Here is a 19,539-nt window from a genome sequence, read left to right as displayed (position 1 = left end):
TTCTATATGTTCTATGTGCAGGTTGGGTGGGGTTGCATGATACGGGTGGGGGAGTGGGCCTGTGTAGGGTGATCTTTGCCGGGGTGGGGGTGGAGGGTTGGTACAGATCTGATGGGCTGAATGGCCTCCCTCTGCACTATAGGGATTCTGTAGATTCTATGTATGAATTCTGGACGTTGCATTTCAGAAAAGGTGTCGAGGCTTTGGAGCAGATGCAGAGCAGATTTACTACAATGACACTGAGGATGAGGGATTTTCGATATATGGAAAGACTAACGCGGGGTGTTAAGACCTCTGGTCTAGTATGCGGTCAGTTCCAGCCCCACTTGACTCGGAGTTGCAACACAATTGAAATTAACAAATAATTCTTAGAAAAACACGCATCGTCTTTGCTCTTATCTGCCAAATACACACACAGACAAGACAGACAAACAAACACAGAGGGTAAAAGAGGCGTGTAAAAATAATTATATAAGTAAAAAGGATAAGAGTCTTTGTTTCAGGTTGCTGTCTTCTGGCATACCTTCCTTCAGTTGAAAACAAACCGAGTTTATCCAACCTCTTCTCATAGCTAATGCCCTCCATACCAGGGCAACATCCTGTACCCTCTTCTGTACCCTCTCCAAAAACTCCACATCTTGCTGGTAGTGTGGCGACCAGAATTGAACACTAAATTCCGAGTGTGGCCTAACTTAAGGTTCTGTACAGCTGCAGTATGACTTGCCAATTTTTACATCGGGAAGAAATCTGCCATCCTTTCTGGTCGGGCCTGCATGTGATTCTAGATTCACCATAATGCGGTTGATTCTTCGCGCCCTCTGAAATGGCCGAGCAAGCCATGCAGCTCATGAGAGTTCAAGAGAGACCAGCAAAAATGCTGGCCTTGTGCCAGTGACACCCAAATCCCATCAAAGAATAAAGGCAAACAAATTAATTTGCTCAGAACAAATGGGATACTCCATTTCGAGCTTAAGGCTTTTTTGGTGTGTCTGCTGTTGTTTATTTTCTGCAAAAACTTTTTATTTTCGGAAATTCGACATCATTAGGATTAACATGGAGTGTAACAATTACTCTTGAAATTCTCAGGTGATCAACGGGGAAAAACTTGTGGCAAAACTTGCAAAGAGAACAGGGACAATGAGTGGATGGGAGTGAGCCTATCCCGACAGGCCGGAGGTAACGGCAGTGTTCTGGTAAGGATAATGACTTTTCTTAGCATTTGGGCAAATTCAAATACTCTCCCTGTTTCCATCTGTCTGATATACTATGGTCTCTCTTTAAAACGGTGTTCCAAGCTGTTGAGATTGTTTGAATTGATGAGTGGCTAAGCAGAGGCCATAGCCTCTTTCAGTAAGGAAAAGGGTGTTATCAGATGTTGAAGACCTATCCAGCTGTTAACTGAATCTCCTAGCAATTCACGAGAGGCCAGTGCTAAAAGTTCTAGCTGGTATGATTCTTACTCTTCTGAATGAAGAAGTGGACCTGGTAGACTGGCGAAAAGTAGGGGAAACTTAGTTAGAAAAGTTTCAAACTGTAGCAGGGTGATTGAAGGCTGGTAGGCCAGCCACAGTCCAAAGGTCTGCACGTTAGGTGGATTGGCCATGATAAATTGCCCCTTAGTGTCCAAAAGGTTAGGTAGGGTTCCTGGGTTACGGGGATAGTGTGGAGGTGTGGGCTTAAGTAGAGTGCTCTTTCCAAGGGCTGGTGCAGACTCGATGGGCCGAATGGCCTCCTTCTGCACTGTATATTCGATGATTCTATGATTTACACTTGATGTTGTGCTATGCAAGATCTCAGGCAGCTGCTGCTGGTTTCTTGCTGAAGGGGATTGAAAGGCTCACAAGAAGTCTGATTGCTTGGTGTAAGGTTGACAAAAGGGGTTATTTATGTTTCAATAAAAACAGGAAGTGATAGAAATACTCAGTACATCTGGTGACATTTGTGCAGAGAGAAACGGAGGGCAGTGACCCTTCCTGAGGGCTAGTGCAGATCATAGACCTGAAGCGTTGACACTGTTTCCCTCTTCACAGATACTGCCTGGCCTGTTAAGTATTTCCAATATTTTCCATTTATATTTCAGATTTCAGCAGCTGATGTACTTTGCTCTCCAATTATATGCTGCATGCTGCACTTGTGAATAGGAATAATAATAACCGCTTATTGTCACAAGTAGGCTTCAATGAAGTGTGCAGTATTGCAGGTGAATAGTTTGGTGCTAACTTACTGGAACATTTTGCAATTTGGAAGCGGAACTAGGAGTCATGCAGCAACAGGATATCACCATTTGTTCAAGATTTTCTCCTTTGTATGTGGGATTGTTATTTAAACCTTTTGGATCCTACTGCTTGGATATTGCATAGGATCAGATTCAAAGAAGCAGAGCTGGTTTCATAATATGAATGACCAGGTTGTGTGTAATTGACTGATAAAGTTATGGTTGTAGTGTGTATCATACTGAAACATGAGCTTTCGATGGGCATAGAGTGCAAAAGCCCAAAAGTTTTAGGAAATCCATGTAAAACAGCCAGTCCCCACTGTGACTTTAGTTCCCAATACTGGACACCCGAGGGTGCAGTGCAGATTCAGCAGCGTGATACTTGGGCAAAAAGGGTTAAATGATGAGGATATGTTGCACCAACTAAGCTTTATTCCCTTGAGTATAGAAAATTGAATGATGATTTGAAGGAGTTGTTAAGATAGAGATAAACTATTGCTTCAGGGGAGTCCAGGACAAGGAAACATAACCTTAAAATTAGCGTTAGGTCATTCAGGGATGTTGTCAGGAAATATTTCATAGAACATAGAACATACAGTGCAGAAGGAGGCCATTCGGCCCATCGAGTCTGCACCGACCCACTTAAGCCCTCACTTTCACCCTATCCCCGTAACCCAATAACCCCATCTAACCATTTTGGTTTGAATATAGATGTTTGAATATATTATTGATTGTTATATGTTTGTATAAATCACTTGCAGATTCTAAATCAACAGATGTGATAGCAGCTGTTGTTAACATAATTTATTTTCTATGAACGGTTTTAGGCAAATGATTTCTCAGTTCCACCTTTACAACATCATGGGTTTCAGCATCTGACGTGTCAGTAAACAATTGACACAAACAATCTGACACTTCCTTGAAGATGTTTCCCATTGTGCATTATTCGGTGACCAGGTTCAACCCCAGTGGCATTCTCAAATGAGGACTGGGATATCAGAGCCGGAATTCTCTGGCCGTTTGCTGGAGGTGGAATTCTCTGGCCCCGCTGGTAGCGCTCCCGGCCTGCGGGTTTCAAGGTGGCGTGGGGTGGCTTCAATGGGAAATCCCATTGACAGTGGTGGAAGCAGAGAATCCCGCCGCCAGCAAATGGCATGCCACCTCCTACCATTGAGAGACACAGGGCGGGATTCTCTGCGAACCGCCGGGGCGGGCAACTACGGCACGATGGAGTGGCGTGAAACACTCCTGATTCATGAATTACGCCTCAGATTGGATGAATTAAAAAAGGAACTTGTGCATACCCACTGAGAACCACCCTGAGACTTCAGGGGCTAGGCCGGTGCCGGAATGCTTGCGCTGCGCAGGCCGGCGCAGAAGGGCTTTGGCGCCATGCCAACTGGCGCCGAAGGGGGCTGGCGCGAGTTGACACATGCGCAGGAGCGCCAGCGTGTGCTGGCGTCATCCCGGCGCATGCGCAGGGGGGGTTCATCTCCGCATTGGCCATCGCGGACTGTTATAGCGGCCGACGTGGAGGAATAGAGTGCTCCCCACGGCACAGGGTCTGATCGCGGGCCAGGCCACCGTGGGGGAACCCCCACCGGGGCCAGATCCCACCCCCTCCCCGAGGACCCCGTAGGCCGCCCACGGAGCCGGGTCACACCGGTAAGTACCTACCTTAATTTACGCCGGCAGGACGGGCGGCCCCGGGGCCCATTGCGTTGCGCCGTTTCTCGCCATTCTCCGAGGCGGGCAGCGTGATTCATGTTGAGGGGATTTTTGGGGGGCCAGAGAATTTGGCGACGGGTGGTGGCGGGATTTACGCCGACCCCCGGCGATTCTTCGACCCGGCGGGGTGGTCGGAGTCCTGCCCAAAGGGTTGGGAGGCGGGGGAATTCCACTCAGATTGGAAGAATTAAAAAAGGAACTTGTGCATACCCACTGACAGAACCCATGTACCTTGGAGTTTACTTATTTTATTATTTTTTAAAAATGTAATTTATTCCAAACATACACGGAAATAAAACAACCCAAATCGATAATATTCTCAACACACCCACAGTTCACGGTTTATACAGGTTTTCCCTCCTTTTCACCCCTTCCCTCCTCTTCCTCCGCCCACGACAAACAATTCCTCAAACATTGTCATGAACAGCCGCCACCATGTCTCGAAGCCCTACGCTGATCCCCTCAACTCGAACGTAACCGTTTCCAGCCGAGGTCTCCCAGCCAGGCTGGCCCCCCGCCGGTGGTGATATCCAGCAATATCCTTCGCCGGGCAATTAGAGAGGTAAAGGCCACGGCATCGCCTCCCCCAGTCAGCTCCATCAGCTCCGACATTTCCGATACCCCAAAGATGCCACCATTGGTTCCGGTTGGTTGTATTTTTGGATGACTATGTGATTTGTTGATTGTATTTGGAATAAAATATATTTGAATTCAAAATAAATACTGGAGGGTGGGAAAGACATAATTCTGCTTTTAAACCAGCTAGTTAGCAATAACTCCCTGCCAGCGGGATCTCTCCGTCCCTCTGACGGCGAGCCTCAGAGGGCGCGAACAAGAGGAAGGCCTGTTGACGGCAGAGGGGCTGGAAGACCTTGCTGCTGACCAATGCCGGGCCACCTCCGCCACCACAATCGGGAGGGGCGGAAAATCCCACCGTGTGTTTCTTTCAAATAAACTGTATTCATCTGTTCCCGACAAACACTCAGGCTTGATTTTAACTTTTTCTACTTGGCGGAAAGCAGTTGGGGTGGGGGCTGCGGGATATGAGGGAAGTGGTCCATTTAACGAGGTCTGTCACTTATCCCATGTGATCTTGCTATCTCCCTGCTGTATCCTGAGGTTCACCTGTTCCTTGGAACAGGCATTCAGCCCCCGCCCCCCCTGCTCCCCGCAGGTCAGTTCAGATCAGACTGTCTCTAAGTATTCTAATTAAGACAGCTTCCCTATCAGGCCAGCCCTGCCCAGAGGGAGAGCATTGGTCAGAAGAAGCCGAGCATGGTAGTTTTTAATTTTAAATTTGGGTTTCTTTGTGGGTCCGGAGTTCTCCACTGAGCCTTAGACCGGTGCCTTGGGCCTCTTTCCCTCTGATCACAACTAGAACCCACCGCACCACTTGCCTGAGACTTAACTCAATCTTCTTCCCGTTGAAGTGCGTCAGCAAAAGTACTTACATCAATGAGATTGCCACATCACCTGGTTTATTGACAGCTTTGGAGTATGCATGCACTGCATCCCCACCTCCATTAAAATTAGGCCTCTGTGTTTGTTTAATACAAACTCTGTTTAGTATAAATTCTTTGTGTTTATTTAGTCTCCATTTATTTACTATAAACTCCACTGTTTTCAACTCAGATTCTTACACAAGTATTTCTTTTAATCCTGTTTAAAGAGACAGTAACAATGCTGTCATATGGTTAGGAATCCCTTCCTTGACCACTCGATAATCACAGAATTTTCACTGCAAATACCTCTCTGGTTTTCCAGGAGTATTACAGCACCACAAAGCATCAGTATGCCACGCGGGAATGGTGTCTTCAATGTTAAAAATGACTTGGGCTCCTTCCTTCCCTATGTATCCACTGTGGTTCCCTTAAGCAGTTGCATGTACTCAACACTACAACACAAGTTTCCAAAGTTCTCTATCGCCAACTTTATCTTGGTCCCTTCTACCTCGAGACCTGTACAATATGCTATTTGTTGAATTCTGCACAATGCTCGTGTCCCACTGGCACATCTTAAATTCTTCACATTGCATTTTGGTCAGTTTGAGGATGGTAGTGTGACCAATTAACTCACTGGATCTGGAAACAGGTGGAAGCTGAGCAACTGCTATGGAAAAATGTGTGCTGAAAATATGCTTCTGGCCAGGCAGGTGCAGATTTTTTAGATAACCCTCTGAGCCTTATACCCAGAAGTCACTCACCCAACAACGCTGCATGCAAGTGTTGAATCAAAATAGCCCAGCATTTTAAAATTCTGTCAGAAGGGGAAGAGACAGAGCTGCCAGATTTGTTACCATATAAATACTAATGCATGCCATTTATTTTTAAAATTGTTTTAACTTTCAAAGTGCCCAATTCATTTTTTTCCAATTAATTTAGCATGCCCAATCCACCTACCCTGCACATCTTTGTGATGTGGGGGTGAGACCTACGCAGACATGGGGAGAATGTGTAAACTCCACATGGACAGTGAGCCGGGGCCGGGATTGAACCCGGGTCCTCAGGGCCGTGAGGCAGCAGCGCTAACCACTGAGCCACCGTGCCACCCTATGCATTCCATATATAAATCATCTTTATATTTTAATGAATCGAATGATGTTGGGGCGGGGTGGTGGAAGGAGTCAGCCGGGTTGTCTACTTTGCAGTATTGCAGTAACAACTCCAGGAATTAAGGATTAAATTGCAGGCCACTGCTGTGAAAAGCCCAGGAGAAAAATCCAAGGAACATGAGTACAAGTTGTTTTTTGCATTATTTAGTCATTATAAAAATACTGAAGATGAGAGGAGGGTAGAAAGGCTGTCCAACAGGATAGGTCGGTTGGAGAGAAGAGGGCATGTGATGACATCTAACGTTGGCAACCCAAATTCTCTAAAATATATACTTTCATTAAATGACTAAGTGGCTTGAGTACGTATGAGAACAATTCAGCTGAACTGATGGCAACTTAAAATAGTTGTGTGATAGACGAATGGAAATCCAACAACAAATAACATATCACAGTCAGAAATGTGGCCCTAATTACCATTCTGATGTTCCCAAGCAAAAGAAAATGATGACTGGAGGTATTGTATGTCTGAGCTACCTGCCAAATACATTGTATGGTATATTTAAATTATTACCGTAAAATTGTAGCTCTTGATTGATGACAGCCCAGTAATCTACAGTGAAGGCTACTCATACCTGCGCTTCAAAAGAAATGGCAGTGAACTAAGGAACTAAGAGGAAAGATTAAGCTCACGTTTCTCAGTGACCTTCCAGGTGCAGCCTTGTAAGTGGACACATGGGGATCTGAAGACAGGAGTCAGGTTTTGGGAGTGGGTCTCTTGTGCACAGCTTACGCCAGTGAATTGATCCTTTCATGTTCAGTGTTGTTTTGCTAAGGCCACCCATTAATTCAGTGCAGCAATTTAAAATTTTTTTTTAGAGTACCCAATTCATTTTTTCCAATTAAAGGGCAATTTAGTGTGGCCAATCCACATAGCCTGCACATCTTTGGGTGTGGGGGCGAAAGCCACGTAAACACGGGGAGAATGTGCAAACTCCACACGGACAGTGACCCATTGAACCTGGGACCTCGGCTGCAGGGCTAACCCACTGCGCCACTGTGCTGCCCCTATTTAGTGCAGAAATAACATTTGTACAGAGTGTTTGCAAATAGGCTGGGCTATCAGCTATGGGTTGACAAAATCTTTTGCAGTAGCTCAGTGGCTTGCCAGACTGCGAACAGGTGGAAATGTATTTGCGTGAAAAGAGGTTTGATTGCTTTAACGCTGCATATCCCTCACAAAAACACAGCATATTTGTCAGGGATTATATTTCATCCAGAAGTGATTTGTGTGATACCACAGAAGCTCAGATCACTTATGGGTCAGAGCATAAGCTAATATATTTATTCGTACAGTCATTTGGTGGTACAGAAATTGAACGTTTCTGAAAAGAGAGACATGATGCGGAAGCTTTTTATCTTACACTCATCAGGACAATGGGTAGCTGCATTTGAATGTATTTTGCTTCGAGCAAGCATGAATGTGCCATGTTTATTTTGATGGGTTATCTTAAACTGAAGGGGTTGCTATTAGTGCACTCAGGCTTTTTCAGTAAGTGTTACCCAATCATGGAGTTACATCTAACATTCAATGTTTTGTTTTTGGATTTTGCAAGCACTGTCTGTTCTCTGCTTACCAAGAGCAAGCTGGAGGAACATGTTGTTTGATTTGATTAGCCAATTGTTGGGATATACATCTTACATATCTGGCATCATTCTGGCACTGAAATTCATTGATGACCGTACCCAATAGAGGCAGAATATCGCTTTGGGCTGACAGCAATAGTCTTTTAGTGGAAAATACCATTATCGCTGCATAGTAGCAGGATACAGCTTGCTTAACCTGTTCAAATTTTTGAGATTCTGTACTTTACATTTCCAGGATATATTTTGCTAGACTGGGCAACTTATGGAGCTGAGTTCAGTTATAATGATACTATGTAGGCCCAAATAGATGAGAAATGTGTTTTGATCAAATTCACTCTCGTCCATTCATATTTCAGATGTATAAATGATATGTTGGTGATCTTTGAATCTCCCTACTGTCATGTGAGAGTACCTTTAAGAAATGGGTGTTTAAGAAATGTACCTTTAAGAAATGGGTGTTTATCAGTGATGTCAGAGAGTGGGTGGAGCTGGGCTGTCTGTCAGCTTTTTTACTGTCGTTTTAGGCTGTTTGCTGCAGGGTGTGTTTTAGTTTCATTTTCAGTGTTGGAGCTGGATAGCTGCAGTCACAGCCATAATGTGCATCAGAGTCTCTCTCTGTAATCTAAAGGCTGTAAATCGATCCCGGTGATGTAAAACTAATAACAGTAATGACTTTAACCTGATGTGCTTCTGGTAAAAGGTATTTTAAGTCTTATGGATGATAAAAGGAAAGCTTAAAGGATTACTTTGGGGGTTGTATTTGAATTAATGGTTTCTTAGATGTTCACTGTATGTTTTAAAAAGGTAAAGTTCATAGAATAATCATTGTTTTTCTTTAAAACATACTTTTCCATTTCTGCTGTACCACACCTGGAGAGTGGGCAGTGTGTTCCCCATACCACAATCTAGCAAAAGTTGTGGGCCAGGTGAACTCCATGATACACTTAGGGGTTCTCTAAACTCTGGCCCATAACAAATTGGGGGCTCGTCCGGGATAAAAGTAAATCTATTGGATTGGCTTTGTGAACTTAAAGACAGTGAGGGGTGAGCATATTGTGGGTGCTTTTCAGGTGTGGTATTTTAGTTTAAGTAGGGAGTGTGTTGTGGACAATGGCTCTTTCAGAGGCTCAGATGTTTTGGGGGCGGAGAAGGTCACACGCAGTACCTTATGGACAGAGACTAAAAGCAGACTGTTAGATATGGCAGAAATGTTGCAGTTAACATTATCTGACAAAATGCGAAAAGATGAGGTAATTATGGCGGTGGCTAAGCATTTAACGTTGCATGAGATACAGTTTGACTCATTGGAAATGGCAAAAATGCAGTTACAAATTAAACAAATGGGACATGAGAAAGAATTAAAGCAGCTTGAATACAAAAGAGAGAGAGAGGAAAAAGAAAGAGAAAGAGAGAGAGAGGAAACTGAGAGAAGAAAGGAAAACAGAAAGAATAGCCCTAGCAGAACAAAAAGAAAGAGAAAGGGAGATACACATCAGGGAAAAAGATAAAGAGAGAGAGTTTGAACTTCAGAAAATGGCCATGAAACATGGCAGTCAGTTAAAATTGGCAGACGTAAAGGGAAGCGTACAGTTGATTGATAGTGATGAGGGTAGTGAGAAAGAGTGTTATAGTCGAAAGGCTTAGTGGGGATCTATTTAAATATGTCCAAGCATTGCCAAGGTTTGATGAGAAGGAGGTAGAAGCCTTTTTCAATTCGCTTGAGAAAGTAGCTAAACAAATGAAATGGCCACATGACATGTGCGTATTATTGATTCAAACAAAGCTGGTAGGTAGGGCTAGTGAAGTGTTTGCATCACTACCAGAGGAGGTATCTGGGACGTGTGACGAGGTGAAAAAATCCACCTTAGGTGCATTTGAACTAGTGCCTGAAGCCCACAGACAAAGGTTTAGAAATTTAAGGAAAGAATTTGGTCAAACATACATGGAGTTTGAAAGGATCAAACAGAGTAGTTTTTATAGGAGGATAAGGGCTTTGAAAATAGACCAAACGTATGAAGCTCTCAGAGAAATTATACTTTTGGAGGAGTTTAAAAATTAAATTCCTGATGTAGTGAGAACTCATGTGGAAGAGCAGAGGGTTAAAACTGTGAGATTAGCAGCAGAAATGGCAGATGATTATGAATTAGTTCATAAATCAAAGCTTGGTTTCGACATCAGTTTCAGCCGGTGAGGGATAGAAACAGGGACATGAGAAATACTCACGTAGAAAAGGTAAAGGTGATCTGATGGGAGATAATAAGGAGAGTGTACCTCAGATTTAAAAAGAAATCCAGGAGGGTGGAAAAGAAATGAAAAGTTTCAAATGTTTTCAGTGTAATAAACTAGGCCATGTAAAGTCACAGTGTTGGTGGTTGAAGAAAAGCACTGGGAAGGCTGATGTGGTAAAACAGGATAAGACAGTGGGATTTGTTAAAGTGGGATAAAACCAGCGCCCTTAATACCCATTCCAGCATTTGAGGAACCTTTTACAAGGGTCTTAAATGATTGCGTAGGAACACTTCCTAAAATGAAAAGTGGGAATCAATATATTTTGACTAATGGATGTGTCTGCTAGGTTTTCAGAGGCCATTCCAGTACACAATATTACAGCCTCTCTGGCCTCCTGCACAACCGGCTCCGATGTTGCCCCAAAAACAGCCCGGTTCCACCCTGGAGCCAACCACCCTGGACAAGGTCCCCGCCACCCCCTTCCAGAAACCCTCCAACGCCGGACACGCCCAGAACATGTGGGTATGATTTGCTGGGGCTCCCCAAACACCTGCCACACCTGTCCTCACCCCAAAGAACCGGCTCAGCCTGGTCCCAGTCATATGTGCCCTATGTAGCACCTTTAGCTGGATTTAGCCGTGCGCAAGAAGAGGAGGAATCCACTCTCCCCAGGGCGTCCGCCCACGTCCCCTCGTCAATCTCCTCCCCCAACTCCTCCTCTCACTTCGCTTTCAGCTCCTCCACCGAGGCCTCCTCCTGCATCACCTGATAAATTGCAGAGATCCTACCCTCGCCGACCCACATCCCCGAGAGCACCCTGTCCTGAACCCCCCATGGCGGCAATAGCCGAAACTCCGCTACCTGCCGCCAAACAAACGCCCTAATCTGCATGTACCTAAAGGTATTCCCTGGGGGTAGATCCCACTTCCCCTCCAACTCCTCTAAGGTCGCAAACTTCCCGTCTAGGAAGAGGTCCCCCATCCGCCTGATGCCTGCCCTATGCCAACTCAAAAACCCTCCATCTATCCTCCCTGGTACAAACCGGTGGTTCCCCCGTATCGGGGACCAAACCAAGGCCTTCACATCCCCCCTATGCCTCCTTCACTGCCCCCAGATTTTGAGGGTAGCCACCACTACCGGACTCGAAGAGTACATTGCCGGGCGGAGTGGCAACGGGGCCGTCACCAGCCCCTCTAAACTCGTGCCCACACATGGCGCCACCTCCATCCTCTTCCATGCAGCTCCCTCCCCCTCCATCACCCACCTATGAATCATTGCCACGTTCGCAGCCCAGTAATACCCACACAGGCTGGGCAGCGCCAATCCACCCACCTCCCTGCCTCACTCCAAGAATACCCTCCTCACCCTCGGGGTCTTCTGCGCCCACACAAACCCCGTAATACTCCTGTTTACCCTCCTAAAGAATGCCTTCGGAATCATAATGGGTAAACACTGGAAGAGAAACAAAAACCTCGGGAGCACCGTCATCTTAACCGACTGGACCCTGCTCGCTAGGGAGAGTGGCAACACATCCCACCTCCTAAACTCCTCCTCCATCTGCTCCACCAGCTCCTGGCTATCTGGACCCTCAGGTATCTGAAGCTCCTCTCTGCCCTTTTCAGCGGGAGCTCCCCTATCTCTTGCTCCTGGTCCCCTATATGCAACACAAACAGCTCACTCTTCCCCACATTGAGCTTATAGCCAGAGAAGTCTCCGAACTCCCCCAGGATTCTCATCACCTCTGGCATCCCCCCCCGCCGGATCCGCAATGTACAGCAGTAAACCGTCCGCGTACAGCAACAGCCAATGCGCCTCCCCCCACCCCCCCCCTCCCCCCCCCCCCTCCAGTTCCTCGATTCCCTCAGTGCCATGCCAAGGGGTTCGGTCGCCAACGCGAAGAGCAGGGGAGACAAGGGGCACCCCTGCCTCGTCCCCCGGGACAACCGAAAGTCCTCCAACCTCCTACCATTCGTCACCACGCTCGCCACCGGAGCACTATACAACAGCCTCACCCACCTAATGAATCCCTCAGCAAACCCAAATCTCCTCAACACCTCCCACAGGTAGCTCCACTCCACCCTGTCAAAAGCTTTCTCCGCATCCATCGATGCCACGATATCCGCCTCCCCGTCCACCGCCGACATCATTATGACGTTAAGAAGCCGCCGCACGTTGACATTCAGCTGTCTCCCCTTCACAAAACCCGTTTGGTCCTCGTGAATGGCCTGCGGCACCACATCCTCCACCCTCCTGGCCAGTATCTTGGCCAGCAGCTTCACGTCCTCATCGAGGAGCGAGAGCGGCCTGTAAGATCCACACTGGAGGGGGTCCTTATCCCGCTTCAAGATCAAAGAAATTAATGCTCTGGACATTGTCGGGGGCAAGGCCCCCCTTCCCTTGTCTCATTCAGGGTCCGCACTAACAGCGGGCCCAACAGGTCTGAAAACCTCTTGTAAAATTCCACCGGGAACCCGTCAGGCCCCGGTGCCTTCCCTGACTGCATACTCCCCATCGCCTTGATCAGCTCCTCCAACTCCAACTTCAGATATTGGGACTCCAAGGGCAGCATGATAGCATTGTGGATAGCACAATTGCTTCACAGCTCCAGGGTCCCAGGTTCGATTCCAGCTTGGGTCACTGTCTGTGCGGAGTTTGCACATCCTCCCCGTGAGTGCGTGGGTTTCCTCCAGGTGCTCCGGTTTCCTCCCACAGTCCAAAGATGTGCAAGTTAGGTGGATTGGCCATGATAAATTCCCCTTAGTGTCCAAAATTGCCCTTAGTGTTGGGTGGGGTTACTGGGATAGGGTGGAGGTGTTGACCTTGGATAGGGTGCTCTTTCCAAGAGCTGGTTCAGACTCGATGGGCCGAATGGCCTCCTTCTGCACTGTAAATTCTATCTATGAAACTCGAATGGGGCCCCCAGACCCTCCGCCCGCTCCTCCCCCACTCTCGGGAACTCCATCTTGTCCAAAAAGTGGTCCATCCCACCCTCCTCCCCAGGGAGCACTGACCGGTACAGTTCCTCATAAAAGGTCCTGAACACTCCGTTAATGCCCCTTGCACTCCGCACCAGACTCCCTCCTACATCTCTAACTCCCCCTATCTCCCTCGCCGCCTCCCGCTTCCGGAGCTGGTGGGCCAGCATCCGACTTGCCTTCTCCCCGTACTCATATACCGCCCCCTGCGCCCTCCTCCACTGCGCCTCCGCTTTCCGGGTGGTCAATATGTCAAACTCTGCTTGGAGTCTACGACGCTTCCTCAAAAGCCCTTCTTCCGGGACCTCCGCGTACCTCCTGTCCACACTTACCATTTCTTCCACCAACCTCTCCCTCTCCCTTTTCTCGCCCCTCTCCCTGTGTGCCCTAATAGAAATCAGCTCCCCTCTAACCACCGCCTTCAACGGCTCCCAGACCATCCCCACCTGCACCTCCCCATTGTCATTAGCTTCCAAATACCCCTCTATACACCTACGGACCCACCCACATACCTCCTCATCCGACAGCAGCCCCACCTCTAACCTCCACAGCGGGTGATCCTTCCCCTTCCCCAGCTCCAGGTCCACCCAATGCGGAGCGTGGTCTGATATGGCTATCGCCGAATACTCCGTCCCTTCCACCCTCGGAATCAGCGCCCTGCTGAAGACAAAAAAGTCGATCTGGGAGTAAGCCTTATGGACGTGGGAGAGAAACGAGAATTCCCTACCTCCCGGCCTCATAAACCTCCAAGGGTCCACCCCTCCCATCTGGTTCATAAACCCCCTCAGCACTGTGGCCGCCGCCAGCCTCTTACCGGTCCTGGACTTCGAACGATCTAGGGCTGGATCCAGCACTGTATTAAAATCTCCTCCCAATATCAAGCTCCCCATCTCAAGGTCTGGAATCCGGCTCAGCATGCGCCACATGAAGCCTGCATCATCCCAATTTGGGGCGTACACATTGACCAGCACCACCCGCTCCCCTTGGAGCCTACCGCTCACCATCACATATCTGCCACATCTATCCGCGACCACACTCGACACCACAAACGACAAACTCTTTGTCCACCAAAATCGCCACCCCCCGGTTCCTCGCATCTAACCCCGAATAGAACACTTGTCCAACCCACCCTCTTCTCAGCCTAACCTGATCCGCCACCCTAAGGTGCGTTTCCTGGAGCATAGCCACGTTCGCCCCCAGCCCCTTCAAATTTGCAACCACCCGGGCCCGCTTGACTGGCCCATTCAGCCCCCTTACATTCCATGTGACCAGCTGAATCGGGGGGATATTCCCCCTCCCTCTCCACCGGTCAGCCATAACTCTCCCTCGGCCCACCACGAGCCCGCAGTACCCCCACGGCCCGTTACCCACGGTGGCAGATCCCTAATCCGACCCCCCCATCACCATCTGTCCCCCTTCGGCCCTTCCAGCAGCAACCCGGTACCCCCCCAAGCCCCCCCCCAACACCCACCTCCCCCCCCCCCCGCCCCCAGCTAGGATCCCCCCTAGCTGCGTTGCCCCTCTCGTCGTACTTCCGTAAGTCAGCCGACTCCTGCTGACCCCGGCTGCTCCCGCTAACCCAACGACCCCCCCCCCCCCCCCCGGTGTGACACAACCGCCACTCCCCCCCGCCTGGTGCAGGCCCTCCCTCTCCGCCTCCAGCGCGGGAAAAAAGCCCGCGCTTCCATCTGAGACCCCGCCCCCTGACCTATAACGCGGGAAAGAAAAGGGCGCGTGATCCAACGGGCCTGCAATACAGCTCCCCAACCCTCCACCAGTGAAAAAGGCACCAAAATAAATAGTTGAAAAGCCCCCAAAAGAGAAAAAAATAAAAAAGGACCAACAAAGAAGTACCAGGGAGAACAGAGCCTCCGTACAATATACATCAGTCCCCAACCCCCCCTCAGCCCTCAGTTCGAGTCCAGCTCCTCTGCCTGGACGAAGGCCCAGGCATCTTCCGGGGAGTCAAAATAGAGCTGGCGGTCTTTATAAGTGACCCAGAGGCGTGCCGGCTGTAGCAGGCCGAAGTTCACCCCTTTCTTGTGCAGCACTGCCTTCGACCGGTTAAAACCAGCCCTTCTCTTTGCCACCTCCGCGCTCCAGTCCTGATAAATCCAGATCTCTGCGTTCTCCCACCTGCTGTTCCTCCTCCTTTTTCAGCATCAAGGCCACATAGGCCCCCAGGTCCGATCCCTCCAGCCCCTCCGGGAGGCCCAGAATCCGCAAGTTCTTCCGCCGCGAGGGGTTCTCCATTCCCTCCATCCTCGCTTGCCATTTTTTGTGGAGCGCTCTCTGAAGCAGCGCTGAAGCAGCTCCTGCTGCTCCTGCGCCCATTGCTGCCGGTTCCCCGCCCGCCGCCATCTTGTTCTTCCTGCCTCGCACCTTCTTTTGCTCCAAAACCGATTTTGTGACCGCCCCGCTCCTGGTCCAGTTCATCCACCGGCAGATAAATGCAGCAGATGTGTTCCCCCACTGGGAAAAGTCCAGCCAGCACCGCTACGGGCCCTGGAAAGAGCCCAAAAGACAGAAAAAAGTGTGAGCCACCGAACGTGCGGCGTAGCTCCGCATCACCGCAACCAGAAGTCGTCAGAAACTATTTTTGATCAGATGGTTGAAAAAGAACAAGAACAGGTGGAGGATGAGGCGGATATTTTTAGTTCAGGAAAATTGGCGGGGTTACAACAAATAGATATAGAAATAAAACAAATATATCAGAAAGCATACACGGAAGAGGAATCTGAGTGTATACCAGAGTGTTATTACCGTAAAAATGATGTCTCGATGAGAAAATGGAGACTTTTACATATTTTACATGCATACGGATTAAAAGTGGGCAGAAGTTCATCAAGTAGTATTGCCGGTAGTGTATAGAAAGGAGGTGTTGCGAGTTGCACATGAGGTACCAGTAGGAGGTCATTTGGGAATAAGGAAAACTCAAGCTAAAATCCAGAAACATTTTTTTGGCCTGGACTACATAAAGATGTAGTTAAATTCTGTCAATCATGTCACACATATGTCAAATGATAGAGAAACCTCAAGCAGTGATAAAACCAGCACCTTTAATACCCATTCCAGCATCTGAGGAACCTTTTACAAGGGTTTGATTGTGTAGGGTTTAATTGCAAGGGTTTAATTGATTGCGTAGGACCGCTTCCTAAAACGAAAAGTTGGAATCAATATCTTTAGACTATAATGGATGTGTCGACTAGGTTTCCAGAGGCCATTCCAGTATGTAATATTACAGCTAAAAAGCTTGTGGAGGAGTTATTTAAATTCTTTGCTAGATATGAACTACCCACAAAAATATAATTGTTTGCAATTAGGGATGTACCTAATGAGTCAACCAAATTTAGTCCATTTGAACTAATTTTTGGTCATGGGGTAAGAGGAATACTTAAATTGATTAAGGAAAAATTGGAGAGTGAGAAATCGGACATTACATTATTGGATTATGTGTCAAATTTTAGGGAACGATTAAATAGAGCAGGTGAATTGGCTAGACAACATTTAAATGTTGCACAAAATGTGATGAAAAGGGTAGTGGACAAGAAATCCAAAGTTCGTAGTTTTGCCAGTGGAGATAAAGTTTTAGTGTTTTTACCAGTAGTAGGTAAGCCTTTAAAAGCTAGGTTTTGTGGACCTTATCAGATTGAAAAGAAATTAAGTGAGGTGAATTATGTGGTTAAAAACACCAGATAGAAGGAAGACTCACTGAGTGTGTCATGTGAATATGCTTAAAAGGTTCTTTGAAAGGGGAGGAGAGAAAAAGGAGGAGGTTTTAATGATTCTAACTCAAAGTCACGAACCAAATCCAGATCACTGTGAATTTGACATACCTCAAATTAAATTAGAAAACAAGGATGTTCTTAATAATTGGGATAAATTGTTGAGTTTCCTTCCAGAGGAAAAACGATCTGATCTGAAAGAGTTATTGATATCACATGGGCATATTTGTGGAGATAAATTGGGAAGTACTAAAATGGCTATATATGATGTAGATGTGGGAAATGCTGTTCCAATCAAACAACATCCTTATAGACTTAACTCTTTAAATTTGGCGCAGGTTAACAAAGAGATTGAGGGTAGGCTTAAAAATGGCATAATTGAAGTGGGTTGCAGCCAATGGAGCTCACCCATAGTGACGGTATCTAAACCAGACGATACCCAACAGTTGTGTGTGGACTATAGAAAGGTTAATGCAGTTACAAGAACGGACTCATATCCTATCCCACGTTTGGAAGATTGCATTGAGAAAGTGGGACAATCAGCTTTTATTTCCAAACTGGATTTACTTAAAGGTTACTGGTAGGTACCATTATCTGAAAGGGCGAAGGAGATTTCAACTTTTCTGACTCCAGATGGGTATATACCAATTCAAAGTTATGCCACTTGGCATGAAAAACGCACCAGCCACATTACAGTGGTTCACAAACAAAGTTGTTTCAGGATTACCCAATTGTGCGGTATACATCGATGATCTGGTAATTTTCAGCCAGACATGGACAGAACATTTGACACATCTGATGGAGTTATTCGATCAACCCCAGGAGGCGGGTTTGGTGATAAACCTAGCCAAAAGTGAATTTGGAAAGGTCCAAGTCACTTTCCTTGACGAGTTTCCGATACCCTCAAGACGAAGGGAAATAATGCAATTTCTTGGCATGAGTGGATTTGATCAAACATTTGTGTTTTGTAGCGTGATTGCTCCGCTGATGGACTTGCTGAAGAGACATCGAAAATTTCAGTGGACAGCGAACTTTGAACAGGCATTGACGGCCTGAAAGCTGTGATAACCAATGCTCCTGTGTTGGAGAATTACAAGGACTCTGTGATCAGATTGAACTAAAGTATCTGACTTTAAAGAGAAATGCAGAGCCATAGAGAAATGGATGGATCGTGCAGAGACTGTCAATCGAGAAGGATTCCAGTTGGAGGAAGAACAAAAAGAAAAATGGACTATATTATTATACCTGTTTTTGTTGTTTTTTGAAACAAAAAAAAAATATTTACTGTGTGCATTTGTTAAAGGATAGTGAAAAGGTGAAAAATGAAACCATCTTGTAGTTGATGGGTTTTTTTTCTTGGGAGGAGGTGTCATGTGAAAGTACCTTTAAGAAATGGGTGTTTAAGAAATATACCTTTAAGAAATAGGTATTTATCAGTGATGTCAGAGTGTGGGTGGAGCTGGGCTGTCTGTCTGCTTTTTACTTTCTTTTTAGGCTGTTTGCTGCAGGGGTGTGTTTTAGTTTCATTTTCAGTGTTGGAGCTGGATAGCTGCAGTCACAGCCATAAGGTGTATTAGAGTCTCTCTCTGTAATCTAAAGATTGTAAATCGATCCTGGTGATTTAAACTAATAACAGTAATGACTTTAACCTGATGTGCTTCTGTTGAAAGGTGTTTTAAGTCTTATGGAAGTTAAAAGGAAAGTTTAAAGGATTACGTAGTGTTGTATTCTTTGGGGATTGTATTTGAATTAATGGTTGCCAAGATGTTCACTGTATGTTTTAAAAAGATTAACCTTAGTTCATAGAATAGACATTGTTTTGCTTTAAAAAACACTTTTCCATTTCTGCTGTACCACACCTGTAGAATGGGCAGTGTGCTCCTCACACCACAGTCTATTAAAAGTTGTGGGTCAGGTGAACTCCATGATACACTTAGGGTTCCCTAAACCTTGGCCCATTACACTACTACACAATTGAGCAACTTTCCTTGTGAATTACAATGGTGGTGCGATGCCAAGTGCATGTGTCCTATATCCAAATAATTGCCTGATCGACTCTTCCAGCTGTTCATGATCGGTAGAGTACAGACTGCACACCGACTGTACAGACTGCCCAAAACAAAATGTCTACTGTTAGATCTGGGTCAGAATTCTCCATCCGTTCATGCCGGTGGGATTCTCCAGCGCTGCAATGAATGGAGGTTTGGCTGAGTGCCAAATACTCCGTTTTCTCCGGCAGCAGTGGCAGAGCGGACTCGGATTGGAGAATCCTGGCCAAAACAATTACTGTTAGATCTGGGCCGGGATTCTCCGTTTGGGACACTAAGGGCTGTATTCTTCCATCCCGCCTGCCACACGAAGGCCACGGGTGAGACGCGGCCAATGGAGAAGCCAATTGACCTCGGGCGGGATTCCTGCCCTGAGTGTTGCCGCTGGGACTGAATTACGTGCAGTTCATGTTCCCGTTGGGGG

The 19,539-nt window shown here is 47.0% G+C and overlaps 1 protein-coding gene across 1 annotated transcript in view; it reads left to right on the top strand.

The window, feature by feature from the left end:
- itga9 (integrin, alpha 9) overlaps positions 1–19,539 on the top strand; it is a 632,947-nt gene that overhangs the window by 21,478 nt on the left and 591,930 nt on the right. The window contains exon 3 of the mRNA XM_038809824.1: positions 1,087–1,193. Coding sequence (XP_038665752.1) covers positions 1,087–1,193 — 107 coding nt within the window. The remainder of the gene's footprint in view (positions 1–1,086; positions 1,194–19,539) is intronic.

Source organism: Scyliorhinus canicula, chromosome 10 (assembly GCF_902713615.1).
Source record: "Scyliorhinus canicula chromosome 10, sScyCan1.1, whole genome shotgun sequence".
Lineage (NCBI taxonomy): Eukaryota > Metazoa > Chordata > Chondrichthyes > Carcharhiniformes > Scyliorhinidae > Scyliorhinus > Scyliorhinus canicula.
This window is presented reverse-complemented; position numbering and strand designations above follow the sequence as displayed.